Source organism: Mesoplodon densirostris, chromosome 1 (assembly GCF_025265405.1).
Source record: "Mesoplodon densirostris isolate mMesDen1 chromosome 1, mMesDen1 primary haplotype, whole genome shotgun sequence".
In the NCBI taxonomy this organism is placed as follows: domain Eukaryota; kingdom Metazoa; phylum Chordata; class Mammalia; order Artiodactyla; family Ziphiidae; genus Mesoplodon; species Mesoplodon densirostris.
In genome coordinates, this window is record NC_082661.1 from 32,715,419 (window position 1) to 32,739,201 (window position 23,783).

Below are 23,783 nucleotides of genomic sequence, written 5' to 3' on the forward strand. Positions count from 1 at the left end.
CCTTGAACTGAGCTGACTTCTGTCCCAAAAGGTCAAAGACAGGCCACGGAGCTCCATGGTCCTCTTTCTGCTTCTCTCCTCCAGTTCCCTGCAGACGGCTTGGGCTGGTCTTCCTTTCTTTGATTCCTGAGTTCCTTGCTACTCTTTCTGTGACCCAGTTCATGGGTCCTTTGAGACATCTGTAAATCTTTATCGGCCATTTGGTCATCTGTGCAAAGGCCACGTGATAAAATCCTTTTAAGATGTTCTATGAGGACAAACTTGTGTCTCTTCTGAAGGACTTTTTACCAGGTAGTGAGAAAGTCTTAACCCTTAGTTGTAGGTTAACTTCCTTTCCTGGGGTTTTCCATTCCTTCTCTGCTCCTGTCAGACACCAAGGGACAGGGTGATGAGGCATAGAGCAAGGGCTGGGGGTTAGAGCCTCCCAGCTCTGCTACATACCAGCTGGTGACCACAGATCAAGTGCTTTAACCTCCTTGAGCCTCAGTCTCCTCATCTGTAAAATGGGAGTAACAATAATACCTCACCCCACACAGGTGCAGCGAGATTACACACAACTGAGATAATATATGCAAGCATCAGTCCATCCTATTCAGTCCAATTCAAATGGACATATTTGTTAAGCCTCTGCTATGTCACCACACAATGGAAATAGGATGTTATCTCCGTCCTCAAGGGGTTAAGTGTCTTGTAGGGACAATAGACTTGGTCTGCAAATAATTATACTCCAGGCATGGTATGATCAGGGCCGGGAGCTCCTTGAGAGGAGAGGCTGTGTCTGATCTGTTTTTCTATCCCTGGAACCTGGTACAGTGCCTGGCACAGAGAGGTGCCCCGAGGAAGCATGTTGAATGAGGGAATGAATGAACGGGTGAATGAGTAAAGGGCCACGAGGGGGATGTAGGTGAAACAGAGGCAAGGGATGGCTTCATGGACGAGGCTGTGAAGGATTTTGATTAGGATCGAAGTGAGGAGGGCATTGCAGGTGGAAAGCAGAGCCTGAACACAGTCATGGAAGTGGGAGCTTGGCAGGGTGGTTGACAGGTGGGTGAGAAGGTGGGACTTGGGGGAGAAGAGACGCTGGAAAGGAGTGTTGGGATCAGACTCCTGTGGGACTTGGCTGAGGACTTGGACTCTCCTCCATGGGCCCTCCCCTACCCCCGCCTCAGTGCCTGGAAAGTCTTCATCCACCCACTTCTGCCCTTCCCTCAAACTCAGCCGGCTCCTCTCGGGGAAGCCTCTGAACGCCCGATGTCTTCGTGTTTCTCCCAGACTGGACTGTGAGCTCTGTGAGTTATCATTTATCTGTGCCCTCCCAGTGCCTGGTCCTGTGAGAGGCGCATTGTAGATGCTCACCAAATTTGCTGAATAAATGATTCTTCACAAAATGAAAATTCCACTTCCAGCTGACTCAGCATCATTGTTACCGTCAGTCTCTTTATTTTGCTACTTTAATAGTTGGAAATGGTACCTTAGTTTTGCTTCGGTTTTCATTTCTCAAGGGTAAACAACTTCTATATATTTACCTACTAATTACATTTTTCTTCTATGACATGTTCACCAATTTCCTTTATCCAATGCATATTAGACATAAAGTTTTTCTCATTGATTTGCATGAGCTATTTATATAATATGGATAGTAACCCTTTGTTAACTTCAGTGCAGATATTTTCACTTGTATGGGTGTTTTATTTTCATTTTAGGGGATTAGTCTTTCTGAGATACAAAAGTTTTAAAGTTTAGAAGTTAAATATATCAAGTCAGATTTTCTTTTTCTTATACTTCTAAACGTATAAAATTATTCCTACTATAGCTCTAGGAAATAACATATTTTTCCAAAGTTTTTCTATGGTTTGTTTGTTTATACTTAATTCTTTCAATCCATTTGGGTTTTATTTGGAGGTACCCCTCCCCCCAAGTTCTGAATAATAATCTCAACACCATCTAATTCATATTTTTCCCCATATCTCCTTTACCACATAGTGTGTGTTTTTATATGTAGTGTTAGCATTTATGTCCCATTCATCTGTGTGTCTTTTCATGTTAATTTCTTTATATGTTTTAATATTTGGTGGCCATCCTTCCTCAAGTTCCTTGCTTTTCATTTTTAGAATTTTTTTAAAAATTTTATTGGAGTATAGTTGACTTACAATGTTGTGTTAGTTTCAGGTGTACAGTGAAGTGATTCAGTTATAGATATACATATATTCATTCTTTCTTAGATTCTTTTCCCATATAGTCCATTACAGAGTACTGAGTAGAGTTCCCTGTGCTATACAGTAGGTCCCCGTTGGTTATCTATCTTATATATAGTAGTGTGCATGTGTTCATCCCAAACTCCTGATTTATCTCCCCCCACCCTACAATGTTTCCCCTTTGGTAACCATAAGTTTGCTTTCAATATCTATAAGTCTGCTTCTGTTTTGTTAAGTTCATTTGTATCTTTCTTTTTAAATTAGATTCCACATATGAGTGATATGATATTTGTCTTTCTCTGTCTGACTTACCTCACTTAGTATGATAATCTCTAAGTCCATCCATGTTGCTGCAAATGGCATTGTTTCATTCTTTTTATGGCCGAGTAATATTCCATTGTATATATATATACCACATCTTCTTCATCCATTCATCTGTTGATGGACATTTAGGTTACTTCCGTGTCTTGGCTATTGTAAACAGTGCTGCTATGAACATGCTTCCATGTCTTGGCTATTGTAAACAGTGCTGCTATGAACATTGGGGTGCATGTATCTTTTTGAAATAGGTTTTCTTTCAGTATATGCCCAGGAGTGGGATTGAAGGATCATATGGTAGCTCTGTTTTTAGTTTAAGGAACCTCCATACTGTTCTCCATAGTGGCTGTACCAATTTACATTCTCACCAACAGTGCAGGAGAGTTCTCTTTTCTCCACACCCTCTCCAGCATTTATTGTTTGTAGACTTTTTATGATGGCCATTCTGACTGGTGCAAGGTGATACCCCATTGTAGTTTTAATGTGTATTTCTCTGATAATTAGTGATCTTGAGCATCATGTGCTTTTTGGCCATCTGTATGTCTTCTTTGGAGAGCTATCTATTTAGATCTTCTGCCCATTTTTTGATTGGGTTTTTATCACATAGTGTGTGTTTTTACATGTAGTGTTAGCATTTGTGTCCCATTCATCTGTGTGTCTTTTCATGTTAATTTCTTTATATGTTTTAATATTTGGTGGCCATCCTTCCTCATGGTCCTTGCTTTTCATTTTTAGAAATTTATTTAATAGTCTCACTTGTTTATTCTTCTACATGAATTTGAGGATCACTTCTCCACAAAAATCTAGGAAGATCCCAACAAAATCCTCTTGAATTTGGATCATGATTGCATTAAACTTATAACTTCATTTGGAGAAACGGACACATTTGTAGCATTTACCCAGTTCATCCAGGAACATGGAATGTCTTTTCTTCACTTACTACTACTTTTATAAACTGCAGTACAAATGTATAATTCTCCTCTTGCAGTTATCCACACTTCCTGTTAAAGTTATCCCAAGTCTCTTATGTTGACTATTCTGAACAGGCCCTCTGAAAATTTCTCTCCTTTTGGCATATTTCAGTGTGAAGGATGGGCAAGGGGATGCCTTTATCACATCTAAGAGCTGAGAAGGGAGTTCCCTCCATCTCTCTTCTCATATCCAGCTGGGTACCGAGTTGTGTTCATCCCATCACCTAAATATCCCTCCCAAGCAAACTCTCTCCATCCCTACAGTCCTGTCACTCTCCAGGACGCCATCACTTCTTGACTGGAGTCAGGCATTAATGTCTGCTGTAGCCTCACATCCTTCAGCCTCCCTTTCCCTAGTCCCCCCTCCCACTGGCAGCCACCTCCTGTGTGTTGGGTACTGTCCCAGGCCAGGGGATACATCAAGGGAGAAGATGGAGCTAGCTTTTTAGAGGGTGTCAGGGAGGCAGGCAATAAACGTGTAAGCAAGTAAATGAGATCGTTGCTGGTAATGCTCAGTGATCCCCAAAGGAAATAAATGGGGACCGAGAAGATTCTTCTAGAATCTTCCTCTTATGCATTCAGCTTGGTGGTCCAAATTTTGGCCTTCAGCGTCTCAGGGGAGAATTTAATTGGTGTCCCACCGTGCTCCTGGGTCCCTGTGCTCCCTTCCTGCCTCACCGTCAGCCGTGAGCACTGTGTCTGAATTTCTCCCCCACTGCCTCTCTACTGCCCCGCCACTTCTTCACCCAGCCACTCCCTGCTTTAGAAGCACCCCCCGCCCCAGAAGCTTCTGGAAATCCATGTGAAGGAGAGGCCCCAACTAATCCCTCCAGGGCCTCTGAGGACCAGCATTTCCCCTCTACAGCTTTGCGAACCAAAAAGGACCAAACCCCATGGGAAGTTCAGGTGACAGTTGTTGTCTGAGGGAAAGAGCAGCTACTCCTTTCTCATCTGTCTCCTCCTCCCTCTCTCCCCTTCCTTCTTCTAAGTGACACAGGGATGTGCTCTTAGACACTACTAAAATTCCGGGCAAGGGCTAGGGCAGAGAAAAGCTGTCATTCTGTCAGGACACTTCATTATGTCCTGAAGGAGGGAGGTTGGGTTTCGCAGGCTGGGGTCTGAAGACAGATACCAGGTTGGTACAGCTGTGCTCCTGGCCAGAGCTTAAACTTTAGTATGGTCATCAAGATACCAGAGGCTGGGCTTCCCTGGTGGCGCAGTGGTTGAGAGTCCGCCTGTCGGTGCAGGGGACACGGGTTCGTGCTCCGGTCCAGGAAGATCCCACGTGCCGTGGAGCGGCTGGGCCCATGAGCCATGGCCTCTGAGCCTGCACGTCTGGAGCCTGTGCTCTGCAACGGGAGAGGCCACAACAGTGAGAGGCCCGCATACCACACACACACAAAAAAAATCAGAGGCTGAAGTCTCCGAAGGTGACCTAAAGAATAATCTCCAGTAAGGCTGTGGGGTCCCTACAAGGTGCCAGACATTGTATTATGTGTTGTTCACAACCTAAAATGTTAGATCCCATTGTGTCCTTTTTTATGGATGAGGAAACTGAGGCTCTGAGAATTTAAGTATCATGCCAAAGATCACTCAGGTCAAAAAAGCTGTGCTACCAAGCTGGGCTAGTCTTTTCTCTTCTATGGTCTATCCTGCCTGACTCCCTCCCGTCTCTACTTATTGAAACCCTTCTTGTCCTTCAATGCCACCTCCAGGAAGCCCTCCTAAACTTCCAGGTTGAGAGTGGGATTTCCTTCACCGGGTTGCTCTCATTGTTCTCTGCCTCGTGGCTCCTGTGGATGGGGCGGTGTCTGATTCATAGCCCATTATGGAACTGGCTTGACTCAAGGCAGGTGGTGAGCCCTGGCTAGAGGTGGATACCTTAGATGGCTCTGAGGGAATCCAGTGGTCCTGAGCTCAGCCGAAAGTGAAGGGGCCCTCTTTTGTGCCTGGAGGGGACCACTTCCTATTCCTGAGGAACAACCTGCTCAGTCTTCAAGGACATCTGGTATGATTCCTGATTTGGGGCTGGAGAGCTCTGACTGTCAGTGTGTCTGGGGCAGCCGCCAGGGAGTGGAGAGTGGTTTGCAGGACAACTTCCCTGGGAGCTCAGGTTCCCATTCATCATCTGTCTTCTCCTCCTCTTCCTCAGGGGTCTTGCTCCAGTCTCCTGTGCACTTCCCACCTTGGAATACAAACACGGGTGACTGAGCCTTCAGAACCATGCCTGAGATGTAGAGAGATCTCCCTGGGAACATGACCCTTTATCATCTAGCTCAGGGGTCCCCAATCCCTGGGGCCGTGGACTGCTACCGGTCCGCAGCCTGTTTGGAACCGGGCAGCACAGCAGGAGGTGCGCGGCGGGCCAGCGAGCGAATCCGCCCCCACCATCACTCGCGTTGCTGCCTGAGCCATCTGCACCCCCCATTCCATGGAAAAATTGTCTTCCATGAAACCGGTCCCTGGTGCCAAAAAGATTGGGGACCACTGACCTAACTTACTCTAGAGAATGAGGAGCTGGGATTTTTCCCAGGCTTATATATTGGGACATTTACTGTCAATTATTAAGGTTGGAATCCCTAGCCCTGTATTATAAAGACCATCAGTAGAATCAGATGGGCCTGGGATTATATCTGCGTTTTGCTTCTTACTAGCTGTGTGACTGTGGGTGAGTTATTTAAAGTTTTCTAAGCCTCAGTTCTTTCTTTTGTAAGTAAAGCCAGTAATAGTCCCTACCTCACAGGACTGTGCTGAGAATTAAATGAGAAAATACACGTAAGGCAGCAAGCACAGTCCTTGGCACACAAGACCCAGTAAACATTATTGGGTCTCTCAGCAAAGCTCTATCCTGTAATTTGGGACCCACCACTCAGTGAATGACTCTTAACTATCTTGGCCAAGCCACTCCACTCTCCCAGGGATAACAGGATGACTGCACACAGCCTAGTCACCTGAGTCTTTTCTTAACATATATCTTTGGTTATTTTTTTAGTTATTTGATGTCTCAAATTGTGATGGAGCAAGTTTTTAAAAAATAACGTGCTTGGGTACAGTGGATGTCTTATTGTCACTGCCTGCCAATGAGTATTAATGGATCCTCAGCCTAAACTTGGTTTTGTTAAGTGCACTTTAAGGAGAACTTAACTTTTTACTTCACTTGTGGTGTTTCTGGTATAAAATGTCTTGTCTCTGTGACTTATTGTTTCCCCATTCTGCTCTTTCAGCTTTCAGAACAGAGTTAGAGCCAATAGTAATAATAGCTAACTAACTCAATGAGTGCTGACTGTGAGCCAGGCATTTTTCTATGTCTTGAATGTATCATCTCTCTTAATCTTCATAACAACCCTAAGAGGTGAATACTCTCATCCTTATTTTATGGATGAGGAGACTGAAACATAGAGAGGTTAAGTGACTTAAGATCACACAGCTAGTAAGTGACATAGTAAAGGTTTAACCTTGGACAGTCTGACTCCAGAACTGGCACTCTAGGTCCATCTTGCAAACCACCTGACTTGCTAGAACTTTAAGTCTCTAGAGATCAAGCAGGGGGTAGGCTGTTCCATTCATGGTCCCTGACAAACCTCACCTGGCATAGTCATTCCTCGTGACCCTGGGCTTTGTTGTGTGACTTGCCTTGGCCAGTAAGACATTAGAAAGCATGATGGAAGCAGAAGCTGACAAACACTTGCACAGTGGGGCTCATCCTTTTGGAATGCTGCCCTCCACCTGAGCCATCTCAGCCATCCCTTGGCCATTTCAAGTCAACCCAGCTCAGGTCCCAGAGCAGAGAAAAGTCAGCCCCATTTATTCCTTGCCTCAACTCCTGGCCCTCAGAATCAGAAGCAAGCATAAAATGGTGGTTATTTTAAGCCACTCTGTTTAGAGAGATAGTTTGTTATACAGCAATAAATGACGGAAATGGCCAAGAAGCCAAGGCCAGGCTGGGTGTGAAAGATGTGGACCAAGTGTGCAAGAATACCTAGAGTCCAGGGCTCAGGAGAGCACTGAAGGTTTGAAGCCAGGTGAGCAATAAGTCCTTCAAGAGCATCCCTAAGCAGAAGGTCTAGTGTAGCTTAACCAACAGTCAGGGACTAGGAAAGATGCAGACACAGGCATTCAGGATGGGTGGAGGGTCCAACACCAAGCAAGATGGACATCTGGCTGGAGGCTCTGGAAAGAGAGAGCTCAAATTTGCATGATTAAGAAGCCTCCCATGAGCTTCTGCCTGGGGTTGGAGCAAATTCCAAGGCCTCATCAGCCAGTGCTAGGACACAGGTGGGAGCCAGTTAACTGACTGGGGAAGAGCAGACTGGATCTCCCAAGAGCCCATCCAACACTGTCTTAAAGAAGTTTCCAACAAGCCCTTTCCCGTTCTCACCAATGAGCTTAGCTTTCCTTTCTTCCATCTTGCCAAGGTGTGGACTCATTATTTTTTCTTTCCATGGTGAGAGCAGAAAAGTAGAAAAAAAGATTGGATCACAACCTTTCCATCTGCATAAACACGAGTATGTTTCTTTCCCATCGGAAAAGGGTTTCCCGGCAACAGTGTGTGTGTGTATGTGTACGTGTGTACAGACATACACTACAAAGTGCAGAGCACATGTTCTTAGGCAAAGTGTATGATGTAATATAGTTCTTCTTTATTTTTAATTCCTGATTATAAAAGTAATATGTTGAATAAAATGTAGAAATTACAAAAAGTATATAAAAAAGTAACATTCACCCAAAAATCACCCATCAGGGATCATCACAATGGACATTGTGGGTATTTCCTTCCAGTATTTTTTCCATAATTTTTTGTATATGCTTTTTAAAAAGTAAAAGATGGGATCATACTGGGTACTACTTCCTAACCTGTTTTTTTACTTATAATATGAACATTTTTCCCGTTCAGCAAACTTTCTTCTAAAACAGTTTAAAATGTTGCATTAAGTTCCTTTATATCATAATTCCTTTATTGGGGGTGTGTGGTTGTTACAGTCTGTCTTTAAAATGTTAAGAATGAACATCCTTTGTTTTCATTGTCAATCGATTCCTTAGTACTGATATTTAGAAGTCATATTATTGGGTCAAAGTCATATTATTGGGTCAAAATCATATTATTGCTTGTTTTAAAAGACTTTGATACATCTTGCTAAATTATCTCATAACATGTTACCAATGTGTATTCCTCCTTCAATAGCAGTGTATAAGAATTCCTGTTTTATTATACACTTGCCAATATTAAATCATTTCATTAACAAAAACTGGCAGTGATCTTTTAACCCATTTTCTCTTTCCCTTCTGTAACATTTGAAATTTGGCATAGATATAAACTTTACTTGGCACTGAATTGCTTAGGATTACACACTGATTACCGCAGTGGTTGCCTAGTTCATTCCTAAATCAACCTGTTTAAGGGGCTTTCCCTTGGTTTTTTTTTTCCTAATGAATAATGAAAAGCTCTGCTGTGTGTGTCTTGCCAGTAGTTTTCTGACAGAGGTGTGCAGATGTTTTGTCCATTGGCCTTGCTTGGGGTGCTTTTTCAGACCACACCTGTACAGGTGTGAGGTAGAGGGCAGGGGTTAGGAGCATGGATTCTGGAGTCAGAAGGGGCTGCCTTGAAAGGCAAATTCAGTCTCTTACCAGCTGGGTGACCTTGGGCAACTTATTCATGAACCTCAGTTTTCTCTTCTGTAGAAGAGGAATGATATTACTTATTCACAGGATTGCTGTGCATATTACATATGACCAAAGGGCATGGCAAGTTGACTGTGAGGGTAAGACTCAAAGGCCTGCACAAACTGGCCCTGCATCCCTCAGGTATTAGCCTTAGTTCTAGTTCCATCGGACTCTTATTTTCCTCCCTCTGGACTTTTTTTTACTTGCTGGTGTTTTGTTTTGTTTTGTTTTCTGCTAGAACACTCTCCCCAGATGGGTGTCCTCCTCTCATCATTTAGATCTCAGCTCAAATGCCACCAATTCAGACTTTCCCTGGGCTCCCATCCCCCATTGCTCTTTCATAAAACTCTGTTTTAGTTCCTTGAAAGTGCTTAATCCCTCCATGGAATGATCTCTTTTTATTTGTTTGTTTGTTTTGTCCTGTTTTGTTTTTGGCCGCACCGTGCAGCTTGCAGGATCTTATTTCCCCAACCAGGGATCGAACCCGGGCCATGGCAGTGAAAGCGTGGAGTCCTAACCACTGGACCACCAGGGAAGTCCCAGGATCTCATTGTTTATTGTTGATTTTCTTCCCTCCACTAGCACCATGAAGGCACCATGAAGATAGACACTGCCTGTCTCTGCCTTCAGGAACCCAGCACAGTGCTGCCCAAAGCAGACACTCAATCAGTATTTATTGAATGAATGGACTGGCAGTAAAGTGATTTTTAATCTCTTGTGCTAGAGATTATTTTTTAATTTTTCTTAGAGTAAAGCAAAACAGTTTTGGGCTAGATTTACCTCTGATGAGACGGAGCTGTAAGTACAGGTATTAAAAAGTCAGTAAATGTGAGAGCTGAGGGTGTCCTGGCAGGGTTACTTGTGTTGTATCTTAAAGGCTTTGACACTAGACTGATCTGGAGAGAATCTCAACCTCTCCACCCAATGGCTATGTGTCCACAGTGATATCTTAAGTGCTCTAAGCCTCAGTTACACTGTGTGTAAAATGGCACTAATACCCACCTCAGAGGATTAGTTTGAGGATTAAATACAGGATAACATATGCGAGTACCTGCAAATAATCAGCATTTAAAAATGGTAGTTATTTTTGCGTTTAAGAAAACCAAGAGCCAGGCTTCCCTGGTGGCGCAGTGGTTAAGAATCCACCAGCCAATGCAGGGGACACGGGTTCAAGCCTTGGTCTGGGAAGATTCCACATGCCATGGAGCAACTAAGCCCGTGCGCCACAACTAGTGAGCCTGCGCTCTAGAGCCCGCGAGCCACAACTACTGAGCCCATGTGCCACAACTACTGAAGCCCACGTGCCTAGAGCCCGTGCTCCGCAACAAGAGAAGCCACCACAATGAGAAGCCTGTTCACCGCAATGAAGAGTAGCCCCCGCTCGCCACAACTAGAGAGCCCCCGTGTACAGCAACAAAGACCCAGTGCAGCTAAAAATAAATATATACATACATACATAAATAAATAAAAGAAAACTGAGGGCCAAGTAACGTTAGGCTCTAAGAATGAGACAGAAGGAATAATTACTATAAGGTTTTGTTTATTAATTATCATATTCATGAATATTAATTCATAGTCACTATGAATTATCATATATTCAAATAAACAATATTGATCCATGGCTGTCTTTTCAGGCTTTGGAAAAGCCCATCCCTTTCTACCCAGAAGTCTTTGGATGTATATAGTTAATATTTCATTAATTATGTAGAGGGGCGTTGTGTGTACATCAATGTCTCATATGATGCATATAATTAAGCCAATTCTTGTTGGGAGCGGAAGAAAATTGGGCTTTCCCAAAGAAAAGCAGCTTGCTCCCAAAGTTGCTAACAGATTGCTTCTTAATTGAACTTGGGAGGTGAATTATATGGTGAATTAGAAAAAAGAACAACTCTGAATTTAGTGAATTGTTCCATAAAGGAAACTGTGGGATTGAATTGCAAATGCTGGATAGAAACATTTCAGCCTGGCCCCATGCATCAGGGGCTGCTGACCTCTGCATGAACAGGCCTGGAGCTCTCTTTTCAAGGCCTGGAGGGCATTCTTTCCCAGAGACCAGCTGTAAGCCTGGGTTTCTTATGCAAAGGAGACGTTTGAATAAGCCCCTGTGACTAATGAAATCTACAGGGTCTTTGCATAGCCTCTCACTGAAGAGGTAATTAACCAAAGATCAAATATGGGCATATATATGTATTTTTTCAAATATTTTTTGTCTTGCAGTTACACCCAAGGAAAAAGATATCCCTACACCCTGAATACTCCCTGCCCCCATTGCCCCCAATCTTTGTCTGCATCAGACTATATTTCTCTCTTCCTTGTTCTGTGTGCTTATGGCCGCAGTTACAGCCACAGTCACACCTGTCTTATTTGCTTGCTTTTACTGAAATGGAGCAACACAGTCCATTGATTTAGATGTGAGAGATGACTTTTCTTAGTACTTGATGTCTGTCTTCAGCTCCACATCTTCCATTCCTGGTGAGCTTGGGAGGAAGGAGGTTAGTTTTAAGAAAACACCATGAGTTGAGGCTACCTCTTACAGGATTCTCTAAGTAGAGAATCTCAAGTTTGGCTGCACCTTAGAATCACCTGGGGAGCTTTTTAAAATCCCAATCCCCAGGCCAATCAAATAAGAACCTCCGGGGGGTGGGATGCAGGCCTCAGTATTTTTCTAAAAAGCTCCCCAAGATGATCCCAAAGTGCAGCTAAGGTTGAAAGCCATTGTTCCAAGAATATCTCCTTCCCTCCCTCCATAAGCTGAAAAAGACAAACTTTTCCATCAGTGATGATGAGTTAGAAATGATTGGGTTTTCTTTGTAAGCACTGTCTACCTGACTCATCCATCTACCTATCCATCCGTTCATCCATCAATCACATATTTTATTGTCTGCTATGTGCCAGGCACAGTGCTGGGTGTTTACTGTTGGACAAGACAAGGTCCCTTTCTTCAGGATGCTAAAAACTAAACTAGGGGATCAGCTGAGTAGACAGGAGATCCCAATTACTTGTGGCAAGGGATGTGAAAAAGCCCAGGGTGCTGGTAACACAGAGGAGGGGGCTTCTAACCCAAGAGGAGCAATGGGGCATCCCACAGGAAGTGGTGTTCAAGCTGAGCCTTGAAGGTCCAGTAGGATTTGGCCAGATGAAGAGGTGGGTGTGGCAGAGGAAGGCGCATCAGCAAGAGGAGAATGGAAATCCAAGGCACTGTGAGTAGCTTAGGTGGCTGAGCACAGAGTGGGAGTGGGGGAGTAGCAGGAAGCCCTGAGGTACCAGGTGGAGGAGGCCAGCAGGGCCATATCACAGGGGTGGGCCTCATGGGTCATGTTAGGGCTTAGAATTCATCCTAAGGGCAGTGGGAAACCTTGGGAGGGTTTTCATCAGGGGAGCGGCCAAATCACATTCACTCCAGGGAGATCCCAGGCTCAGCTGTACTAGAAGCATGCGATTTGCTGCCCTTTGGAGAAATGACAAGAGTTGCCAGTCTCTTGCTGGTAAGGATGACAGAGAAGGGATGTGTGTTCTTTTTTTTTTTTTTTTTTTTTTTTTTGCTGTACGCGGGCCTCTCACTGCTGTGGCCTCTCCCGTTGTGGAGCACAGGCTCCGGACGCGCAGGCTCAGCAGCCACGGCTCACAGGCCCAGCCGCTCCACGGCATGTGGGATCTTCCCGGACCGGGGCACGAACCCGTGTCCCCTGCATCGGCAGGCAGACTCTCAACCACTGCGCCACCAGGGAAGGCCCGGGATGTGTGTTCTTAATTGCTGTGACCCCAGTCTCATCAGTGACCTTCCCTTGGGAATAGGCAGCCACACCCCCAGACATCCCACTTGTTCTCCTGTTCTTTCTGGGTCTGAGGCTGAGGGAAGGAGCACAGATCTGGGGAGGTCTGCCAGGACCCACCTTCAGCTTCTCCATTACTAACCATCTCTGTACCTTCAGGCCAGGCAAGTCACTTCACCTCTTGGAATCTTGTTTCCACATCTGTGAGATGAGGATGTTTGTGGCTCTTTTGTCACTGAGTCTTCATGAGGCTAGAATTACAAAACTCTGCATTTAGCACTGTTCCTAGCACATGGTCAGCACCGTAATTGGCACATAGTAAACACTGATTCTTTCCCCACCTCCATCTGCTAGAGGGCCCCTGGTCTCCCCCCAGCTCCAGAGCTTTGCTCCCATTGTAACCCCAAGGGCCAGGGGGCCAAGGGAATCAGAAGTCCTCATCCCCAGACCTCCTCTGCCTGCTGCAAAGCTGGATATCAATCTCTCCCAGCCATCGCTCCCTCAGCCACAGCCTCCAGCTAACCTTGAAACAGGCTGTGCTCAGGTATCCTTACAGGTCTATTTTTGATGGGCTAGTGCTTTGCAGAATCTCCTTTCAAATCCCAGCTCCTGTGTTCCCCTCCTGTTCGCTACTAATAACCCTGATCATATTCAGAGCCAGTGCAGTTACAAAATCCTTTCATGTCCTCTGGCTTCCATCTAGATCTCTCAGAATAAAAGCCAAAATCCTGAAAATGGCCTGCAAGGTCCCCCAGGAGTTGACCCCCCAGACCCTCCACTGCTCACTCACCTCATCACCTATTATTCTTTCCCTGGCTCATTCCATTCCAGTCATACCCACCTCCCTACTGTCAAGCACACTCCCACCCCAGGGCCTTTGCACCTGCTGTCCCTTCAGTTGGAATGCTCTTCCCCACATATCTGCAGACCCTCTCCCTCATTTTCTTCAGGATTCTGCTTTTCTGCCTTGTGTGAAATGGCAATCCTTCACCCCTAGGATGTTCCCCTCACCCTTATTTATTTTCTTCATAGTGCTTGTCAACAACCGACTTATATATTTAGTCACCTGTTTGTTTATCATTTTCTCCTCTACCCTCCACCAGAATGTAATTTCCATGAGGTCAGGGTAGAGTTTGTTCAGTGTCATATCCTGAGCAGCAGAAACAGCATCTGGCATGCAGCAGGTGTCGATGAATGAGCAAATGCCTAAACAAACCATTACCTCATTCGGAACTGGAACAGCCCATTTGACAGATGAAAAGTACTAACACCCAAGGTCTCATCCTCAGTTACACAGGGAGTGAAGACTAAGCTAGTCCGGGAGCCTTGGCCTCAGGCTCTCCTTCAGTCTGCACAGGGCACATTCCTCTGCTGGCCAGTGATTTTCATACCATCAGGATTTCCCCTGACCTTTAGCCCGAGAGGAAATGATATCGCAACTGGAAGAATACCCAGAGCGCTGGGAGCTGGCAGTGAATACCCCGGCAGCTGCAGGGAGTGTGTTAGTGGATTCTGACTTGGCCAGAAAGGCAGCGGACAAGCAGGATGAAGGCATGTAAAAATATCCGCGCGCGCCTGGTCCACCGCCAGCGTCAGTCACCAGAGGGAGAGAGGTGGTCTGCATGTCAGGAGTTGGGATGCAGGACCACAGGGCTGTCTTCCGTGGTTGTCAGGGGCCAGGGCATTGGGTTCCATGTTTGGGACCCTTCCTTGAGCAGCTCTGGAAGCCTGTGACCTATGGAGCACAGGAAATATCATCGGGCTTCTGACCAGGAGACTGTCCTGAGCCCTCAGCTTCCCTTATGCGCTGGCAACCTTGGGCTGATCATTTTGTATCTCAGTTTTCTCCTCTGTAAAATGGGGTTACACTTCTGCTACAGAGTGTTTTCATCAAGGTCAAAGGGGAGATGGGGAAACTGCTTTGTAAGCTGCAAATTTCTAAACAAATGCAAGAAATATTTTACACAAGTAGATTGTCCTGTAGATGCTTTGGTGTGGTTTCACGTGTATGATAGTCTCTCCTGGTCACAGGCTTTGTCCTCAAATCTGCTCCCTGGTGTCTCGACCCACCCAGCTGCTCAACTGCCAAATCTAGGCATCATTGGGGGCCCCTCTCAGTCCCTCGTATCTAAGCCATCAGCCTCTCCTGTTGCTGTGCCTCCAACTATATTCTTAATACCCCTGGGGATCCAGCCTCCCTCTCTCTACCATGGTCAGCCCCTCCCCATGGCAAGCTCATTCCCGGTCCAGATTCTTTCCTGATCCTCCTTCAGCTGGGACGCGCTGGCCCGGATCTCTGTGTGACTGGCTCCTTCTTGTCTCAACCCAAATGTCACCTCCCTAAAGGGCCTTCTCTGACCGCTTTCTAAGCAGCTGCTCCAGGCCATGTTACCACATACTGCATTTGATCTTCAGAGCATTTTCTGAACCTGCAATCATCTTATTCCTTTATTTTCTTACCTACCATTTACTGTCCAACCGCCCATTTGGAACTTAGGCACTGTCTGTCTTGTTCACTGCTGAATCCCTGCTGCCCGGGACGGTACCTGGTTCACAGTAGGTCTAATAATAGATGGTGATAGACCATCTTCCTGGTGGGGACAGATGTGAACCTGGTTTCTAGATGATGATACTAGCAAACGAGTGCGTGCATCACTGCCCTTGACTGAGGCAGTGTGGGCAGAGTCTGATTTATAAAGTAAGCAGAGCAATGTCTAAAAGGAGACTCACACCCCAAAGAGGAAACCAGGATGCCTGTATAAGCCAAGGCAGCAGCAACTGCCACATCGCATATTTAGGAGTGGCACTGGTGACGTGTCCCTGCATCCTGGGCGGGGGACTCCAGAACCAGAGAGTGTCCTGTTTGCGATGGGCTTTCTCAGGGAGTTGGGGGTTAGGAAGCTGACTTTGGGATTCGCCTGTTAACTTTGTATGTTTCACCCCAAGTGCCCTTGAACTGATCGAGGAGAGGCTACATTTATAATTTCTGAACTATGTTCATGGTTATAAGAAAGCAAGTTCTTTTTGGCCTGAGCATCGAGTAGGGGCCCAGTCATCCTTTGTTAAACAGATCTTTACTCACCCACTGGTGATTCTGAGCATCCCCCAGGTGACCAGGTTTGTTCCCTCATCTCATGGTGCTGGTGCAAAGAAGGCTGGTGCGTTCTCACGTTTCTTTTCTTCTTTGTTCCTTTAGGTGGGCTTGGAGAGCAGCCATCTGAGAGCTGGTCGAATGCCACAGCCACGAATACCAGCAGCGAGGGAGCTAGAGAGGGTAATGTGAGGCCCCACCAGGCCTTGGGGTACTCTTTGTTTTTCAGTTGTTGTAAATTTCACATAACCTAAAAGTTACCATTTTGACCATTTTAATGTGTACCATTTCGGGGCATTAAGTACATATACAATGTTGTGCCACCATCACCACTATCTAGTTCCAGTCGCACCCATTTCCCTCCCCCATCGCTGATCCTGGCTTTGGGAACCTCTTATTGTACCTTTTACTTTCAGTCTTAGTGAACTAGAAGCAGTGAATGAGGCGGGAGTGAGGCCTTTTGTTGAGTGGGGTGGGCCGTCTGCCAGAGAAAGGTATAAGGGTGGTATTTGGTTGCTCGGGGACTGGATGGCCTCCAGTTAGACTCTGCAGCCTGGGCGTGACTTTTCTCTAGCTCTTGGCTGGTGAGCTGAAGGCCCCGAGGACCGAGAGGAGGGATGACGAGGCTTTGGGAACTAGGGGTCTGACAGAATGAGTGGGCCTGGGAAGCAAGAAAGGGAACTAAAGCTGGGGTGGGGACTGGGAGGCAGGTGTAGACTAGAGACCCTGTGGACAGTTGCGGGGGGGCTGTCTGTGGCAGGGACTTGCCTGGAGGTACCACCTCTGCCTGTCTGCACACCAGTGCCCAGACGCGCGTGCGCTCTCAGAGATTCTAACCTGGAGATTATGGGAGGCGCCTCACTGGAAGCATCTCGGTTTTGGAGAAGGTTTTCCTGTTCAGAAGCTGTGCTGGAGGAGAAGGGCTGCTGGGCTTCTGTCTGGCCTGCATCCTGCAGGAATCAGGGCTTGTTGCCGACAGGGGCATTTCTTCTATTGATACATAAAATAAACGCAGAGCAAAATGAATCATTTTTAAATGCCAGAATCCTGTGTTTCAGGGATGCTTCTGTAGAGGTGAAGTACAAATCATTATTCACTTTATTTTATGTTTTTTCTTTAATGTTATTTTATATTTTACACACACAACATATTATATAACTTCACAGTAATGTACAACTGTGATGATATCATCATATACTTTTCTTAGTGTTGTGTTTTTTTCTTTTCCCTTTAATTTTGCTACCTCCTTCACTTCTTTTTTCCACATATTACCCCTCTACTTTTCCCCAGGTAATGCATGCTAATAACTTTGTTTTCACCCTTTCATATTTTTCTCCATGCACATATATTCACATATACACTGATGCAGAGATGTATACATATGCATACATAAACATACATATAAACATATATACAGATATGTTTTGTCATTTTTTTTAAAAAGGGATCATATTTGATACGTGTTTTTTATGCATTATGCTTTTCTCACTCATCAATACCTCATGGAAAACCCCTCCAAGACACTTGTATAACTTCAATTTATTCTTTTGAATAGTTGCAAAATATTCCTGGCATGAATGGGCCATAATTTATTCAACCCTTCCTTTATCAGTTAATACGTAGCTTCAAGTTTTTGCCATCATAAACAATGTTGCAGTAAAATACCTGAATATACATCCTTACACACTTAGTATGTTTTAAATAGATGTTGCTAAAATGCATTTCAAAAGGTGTAAGTGTGCTCCTTTCACCATATCCTCCCTGGCACTAGGTATTATCAGTGTTTTTAATAATGGAAATGATAGCTTATTATTAGTTAATTTGTATTTCTCTGACGCCTGGTGACTTTTCAGCGTCTTTTCCTACCTTTGCCAGTAATTTGGGGATGCACTTCTGTGACTCGCCTCTTCCTGTCCTTGGCCCATTTTCCTGTTGGCTTGCTGATCCCCTCTTAGCAGTCTGATCTCCTTTAGAGAGAGGCAGACTTTTCCACTCACACTCCCCACCACGACCATTTGACAAACATGTGTCTGATTCTAAGTCACACCAAGTATTGCTGGGACCGTGCGCAGGGCCCCTTTAAAATCTGTATTTTTCTGCTTTGCTTTCTCAAAGGTATTTTGACTTAGGTGTTTTCAGGCTCCCAGACACCTGGTAAAATCCGTGTCACTTCATTTTGGCTGCAGATGACCAGCACTTAGTGGTGAAAAAAGACACAGGGTGTGAGGATGAAACCAGAAGGATTTGCCATTACCCTTCAGTGATGTAGACGCCACACCTAATTTTTCCTTCATGATTTAAGTGATTTATTATGGCATGAAAACCACCCCCAAACTTAGTGACTTCAAACTGTGATTTGTTATCTCTCATGATTCTGTGCATTGACTGGGCTTGCCGGGGTGGTTCTTTGGCTGACGTCAGCTGGGGTCACTCACTTGATTACATTCATCTAGCAGCTGGGCTGGGCCGAGAGGGCCAAAAGAAAGCTTTAGTCACATGTTTGGTGTCTCACTGTGCCTCCACATGCTGTCTTTCCATATGGACCTTCACCATTCAGTTGTCTAAGGTTTTTGTATAGCATGGTAGCTGGCTTGCCAGAGAAAGGAGACGGAAGCTACCAGTCCACTTAAGGCATGGACTCTGAACTCTCAGCATGCTACTTCTGCCACATTCTATTGGTCAAAATAAGCCAAAGGGCCAGCTCAGCTTCAAGGAAAAGAAAATAGATTCCACCCCTTAACGTGAGAAGTGGCATGAACTTACAGGGATGAGAGCTGTGGCCATATTTGGAGACCATCTACTGCCTTCCCTCCCTGCATCTTTCCTGCTCACCAGCAATAGCTATTGTCAGAATTTTTAATATTAATATTTACTGGTTTTTTGGGTGTCATATGACCCAACCAAATAAACGAACAGTCAGACACACTTGGCTTTGCATCCCAGCAAGCCACTTAGTAGTTACAGCCTTGGTTAAGTTATCCAGCTCCTCATTTAAGGTTTGGAGAGAATTAGAAACAATAGTTATGCAAAGCGCATAGCCATGTGTCTGGAACTTAAAAGGTACTCAATGAGTGTAGCTCTTCCCCTTCTTTCTCTCCACCTTCATCTCCAAGAATTAGATTCTCCAGCACTGAAAGTGCATCGTCCACCTCTGGACTGGGATTTCACAGCTGTTTAACAGCTGCACAGAAACACCATTAAGGAAGGCAGGAAGGAATAAGGCTCCCGCAGCCCATTAAAATTCTGCCTCTGGTTGGGTTGTACACAGTATTCACACTGCGACGAGAGATCTTCTTGGGTGTCTTAAGGAGGATGATGACAGCATTGCCCCACCCATGCCCCACACCCCTGCAGCTGGCTACATCCATAGTCTGCAGCCCCTCAAATGATCCTGGTGTGTTTCAAGAGGATAATGTCAAGGTTAGGCCAGTCCCTCCACTCTGTATTACAGCAGCAGACGAGCAGGTCTTTAAGCATCCAGGGTGAACCTGAGGAGGAAGGAGACCCCCAAGGTGAGGTGAAGGCCATCCCTTCTAGCTTGTTCCCCCAGCCTTCCCATCTGTCCCTCCAGGACACTGTCAGGTGCCAGCCTGGGTGCCTCTTGTTTTTGTTTGAATTAAAGATAAGGCAAGTTGTGTCAATCTCAGATTCCCCTTTAATCACAGCCCACCCCACTTCCGCCACCTCCAGAAAAAGGGGCCGCCCAAGCAGGAGAAAGGATCTGAGGGAAGCCCCTGGTTGGCTGGCTGCAGCACCAGGTGTATTTCCTGGCATTATGTTGCTCCCCTCAGCCCTGATGGCGGGGATTTGTGCTTCCAGCTTTGGGGAGGTCTTGGGGGCTTGGAGAATTGCTCACTCAACACCCCTTGGCAGACTGGTCTGAGGAGACTTCCTACCCTGGAGATGAGAGCTCAGCATGCATTTCGGGGCCGATAATGGGATTAATGAAATGGAGTGTGTAACTGTTCCTCAGATGAAGCTGTGACTGTTTTGGTAGAGCCTGATTTCCAGAACCATATTCATAAAAGAGAATGGACCTTTCACTTTCTGTAGCAGTCCCTAAGGGCTCTGTGCTGCAGCAAATAATAATGGAATCAGGTTGCATCAGAGAGCAGGGATCCCTCAAACTTGGGCACAGAGCATCACCTGAACCCCTGAATGTCACTTATGTCAGCATATCTAGGTGTAACCACTGAACCTGACTTCAGGCATTCTTTCTAGCCTGTCCCCAAATGCAGATGTGATGGTGATAACTGCAGCTCTTGTCGAGCCCTTACACAGCAGGTGTTTGATGTTCATTGCCTGGTTCCATGCCCATGACACCACCATGCAGCAGGAAGGAGATCTCAGGGGACAGTGGCTCGTCTAGAGCCACACAGGTAGTGAATGGCAGCATTTACCTTGAGCCTAAGTCCCCCTGACACTGAATCTCTTGCTCTTAATCTTTGGGCTACATCAGTGGTTCTCAAACTTCCTTATACATCCGAATCACCTGGGGAGCCTGAAAAAGCACAGATGCCTTGACAGTCCTCTAGGCCAACTGAGTTCCAGTCTCAGGGCAGGGGGGCAGACATCAGAATTTTTTAAAAGCTCCCTGATTGAATCCAATGTGCAGCCAAGTTTGGGAACCATCGTGCAGATTAATCCACAGTCTCCTCCTTTACTGAGCCTTTCAAGATCGCCACAGGCAAGGTGCCAACTTGCCCATCACCCATGGGGTGAGGGTTATGCAGATGGCTGGACTGACAGGGTGTTTACTTCCAGTGTAGGAAGGACTGGTTGACTAATCGAAAATCCGCAGTTCCTTGCTTGAGGAGGCTGGGTCAGGCCTGGTTCCATTTATAATACGGCTGTGCCTTCAGCTGGAAACGGAACATTGAATAGCTATGGCAGATTTTCAGAGAGGAGAGGGTACACTCCCAGAGCCAGAGAATTTAAATGGACTTTATCCCCCAGCCCACCCCACCCCCAGCATGTTAAATCCCTTCAGACACCCCTGAAGGGAGTCCTCCTCTGCATTTGCTCCTCTTCAGATGCAGGCCTCTTGGAGCATAATAAATAATTACATCCTTCTATTTGGACTCCAATTCCAGATAGTAGTAATCCAAGAAAATCCAATAATGACAGTTGCATTAAGATCCTTCTTCCAGGCTAAACCGAACATCTGTTTAGACATGTTTTTAATCGGCAAATGCTTCCTGTGTTGAGTCCTCAGCAAATTAAATTTCTCACTGGACCGAGGGGGAAGCTGTCATTCAATAACCCATCTCTGGAAATTACACCCCAGTCTCTTTCCAGGTGCACTTAAGATTTTCCCATGCTGACTCGGCTGCACCAGGCCCTAACATTACTGGGTCACATGTATATATAGCACAGCTTCTCTGAGAAACATTGGATTTCTTAGTGTTAGTCTCTCAGATAGAGAAGTACTGATATTTTTTCCCATTCTCCAAAGGAGAGTTGGCGGCGGAGGAAAATTAAGAGACTTGTTGAAAACCGTATGGGAAATAACAAACTTCCACTTGCTACATCACTGCCTGTGATTACTTAAGACAGGATTCTAAGGATTTAAACATTAAGGACTTCAGGGCTGCCAACATTTTGGAGAGGTTTCTGCTGCAGAATTGTTTAGACTGTTGGGTTGTTTATTTTTAGAATAACTCATCCATTCTTTAACAAATTAATTCAAAATCCAAGAGCACCGAATACTTACCACCAGCCAGACGCTGTGCTGGGTGTGAATAGAGTGGTGAATGAGCCAACCACAGTCCCTGCCCCCATGGGGCTTCCAGTCTACTGGGGCAACTCACATTTGAAATCTGTATGCAATTTGTAGTCCTGGGCTGGGAGAGCAAGTTAGAATATCTGTAGAGGCCAAGCAGGTAATGTCAATGGGTGAAATGCCTGGATGGGACCCTGTGAAGTGGGAGATAGATTCTAGCAACCAGGAAAACGTGTGCCCTGACTGTAGAGAACAGGTGCTACTTAACTGCTATGGGTTGTAAATGATGGAAGATGGGCCCACTGTTGCCAGATCTTTCCATTTTTAAAGAAAAACTAGAAAATCTGGATTTTTATGTGAAATTCCTTGATTTTTAAAAGTTGGCTTCTCAAATGAGAAGCCAACTTTGTTTTTAAACAAAACAAAACAAAAACCCAAAGTGTAGGCCAAAAGCATCCAGGCCAAACAAAACACATCTGTGGGTTGGGTTTATCCCAAGAGCTGCAAGTGTGTGACTTCTGATCTAGAAATTCTAGCAGTAAAACAATTATGTTCAGGCTTAAAATTGTGTTATATACCAACTTTCTTGTTCTGGCAACTGAACTGGCAGGGACCCCTTTTACAAACGTAGAACTACTGGAAAAAAATATAACCTTCCTCTTACTCCAAATTAAAAATACAGATTTAAGCTCAAAGAAAAGATAGGGAAATTGTCATTATCAGAAAAGAACAGGGAACATAAACCCATGGAACTAAGCTTCAGATGTGGCAAAACTGTGCAGAGGGCACTGAGACTGGGCCAGGATTTGGGGTACTGAGAGCTGGTGTTTTCTTGATGCCCAGGTAACAGCTATATAGGTTCAGGATTTGTGGCCTTGGTCCCATGTGAGACAGGAAGTGGAGACTGAGATCTTGCATAAAATGAACTCCTTCAAAGGGCTTCCTCATCATTAAAAAAGAAAGAAAGAAAAAGAGAGAGAGAGAGAGGGAAAGAAAAAGAAAGAAAGAAAAAGAAAGAAAGAAAGAAAGAAAAAGAAAGAAAGAAAGAAAAGAAAAGACTAGAAAAACTGTCCAGTGGCTGAAAGAAGTGGCAAGAAATCTTGCTATCTTTCCTAGGTTCTAAGTGGGGGTAAAAAAATATCTTCTATGAGAAACTGAATCCCAAAGCCTGTTTCTCAGACAGGTATAAGTTCTCAAATTTCATTTCCTATGTATGGAAACTATAAACTTAGAAATTAACATAAAAATTGATCTAGGACCCATAGAATCCCAAGAGCCCTGAAAAAATGAAAATCAGGGTCACACTCATTGCTGAGGGCATATGAGACTCTTGCAGAAAGGAATAACCCTCCCCCACAAAATGAACTTTAACTAAAAACATTAGAAACACAAAAAGTTAATCCATGAAGGATAATCAACAGAGACAATAACTTGGAGAATTAGTACCCCAAGATGCAGAAATAATAGAACAATCTGTGGGAGATTAAATAGGTATGCATAAAATGACTAAAGAGCCAATGGGAGAATTTGAAACTATTGTGGGGGAAAAAAAGAACAGATCAATTTAGAAGCCACTAAATAGGGCTTTTGGTAATGATAACTGTATTTATTGAAACTGGAATGGGATAAATAGTATATTGAACACAACAGAAGAGAGAATTATTGAAATAGAAAATAGATCTGAGGGGGAGGAGCTTCAAGATGGCAGAAGAGTAAGACGTGGAGATCACCTTCCTCCCCACAGATACATCAGAAACACATCTACATGTGGAACAACTCCTACAGAACACCTACTGAACACTGGCATAAGACCTCAGACCTCCCAAAAGGCAATAAACTCCCCACGTAACTGGGTAGGGCAAAAGAAAAAAGAATAAACAGAGACAAAAGAATAGGGATGGGACCTGCACCAGTGGGAGGGAGCTGTGAAGGAGGAAATGTCTCCACACACAAGGAAGCCCCTTTGTGGGTGGAGACTGCGGGTGGTGGAGAGGGGAAGCTCCGGAGCCACGGAGGAGAGTGCAGCAACAGGGGTGTGGAGGGCAAAGCGGA

General features: G+C 45.1%; 1 protein-coding gene across 1 annotated transcript in view; it reads left to right on the top strand.

The window, feature by feature from the left end:
- Nucleotides 1-23,783, top strand: part of TLL2 (tolloid like 2) — a 138,365-nt gene that overhangs the window by 47,368 nt on the left and 67,214 nt on the right. The window contains exon 3 of the mRNA XM_060111148.1: nt 16,115-16,192. Coding sequence (XP_059967131.1) covers nt 16,115-16,192 — 78 coding nt within the window. The remainder of the gene's footprint in view (nt 1-16,114; nt 16,193-23,783) is intronic.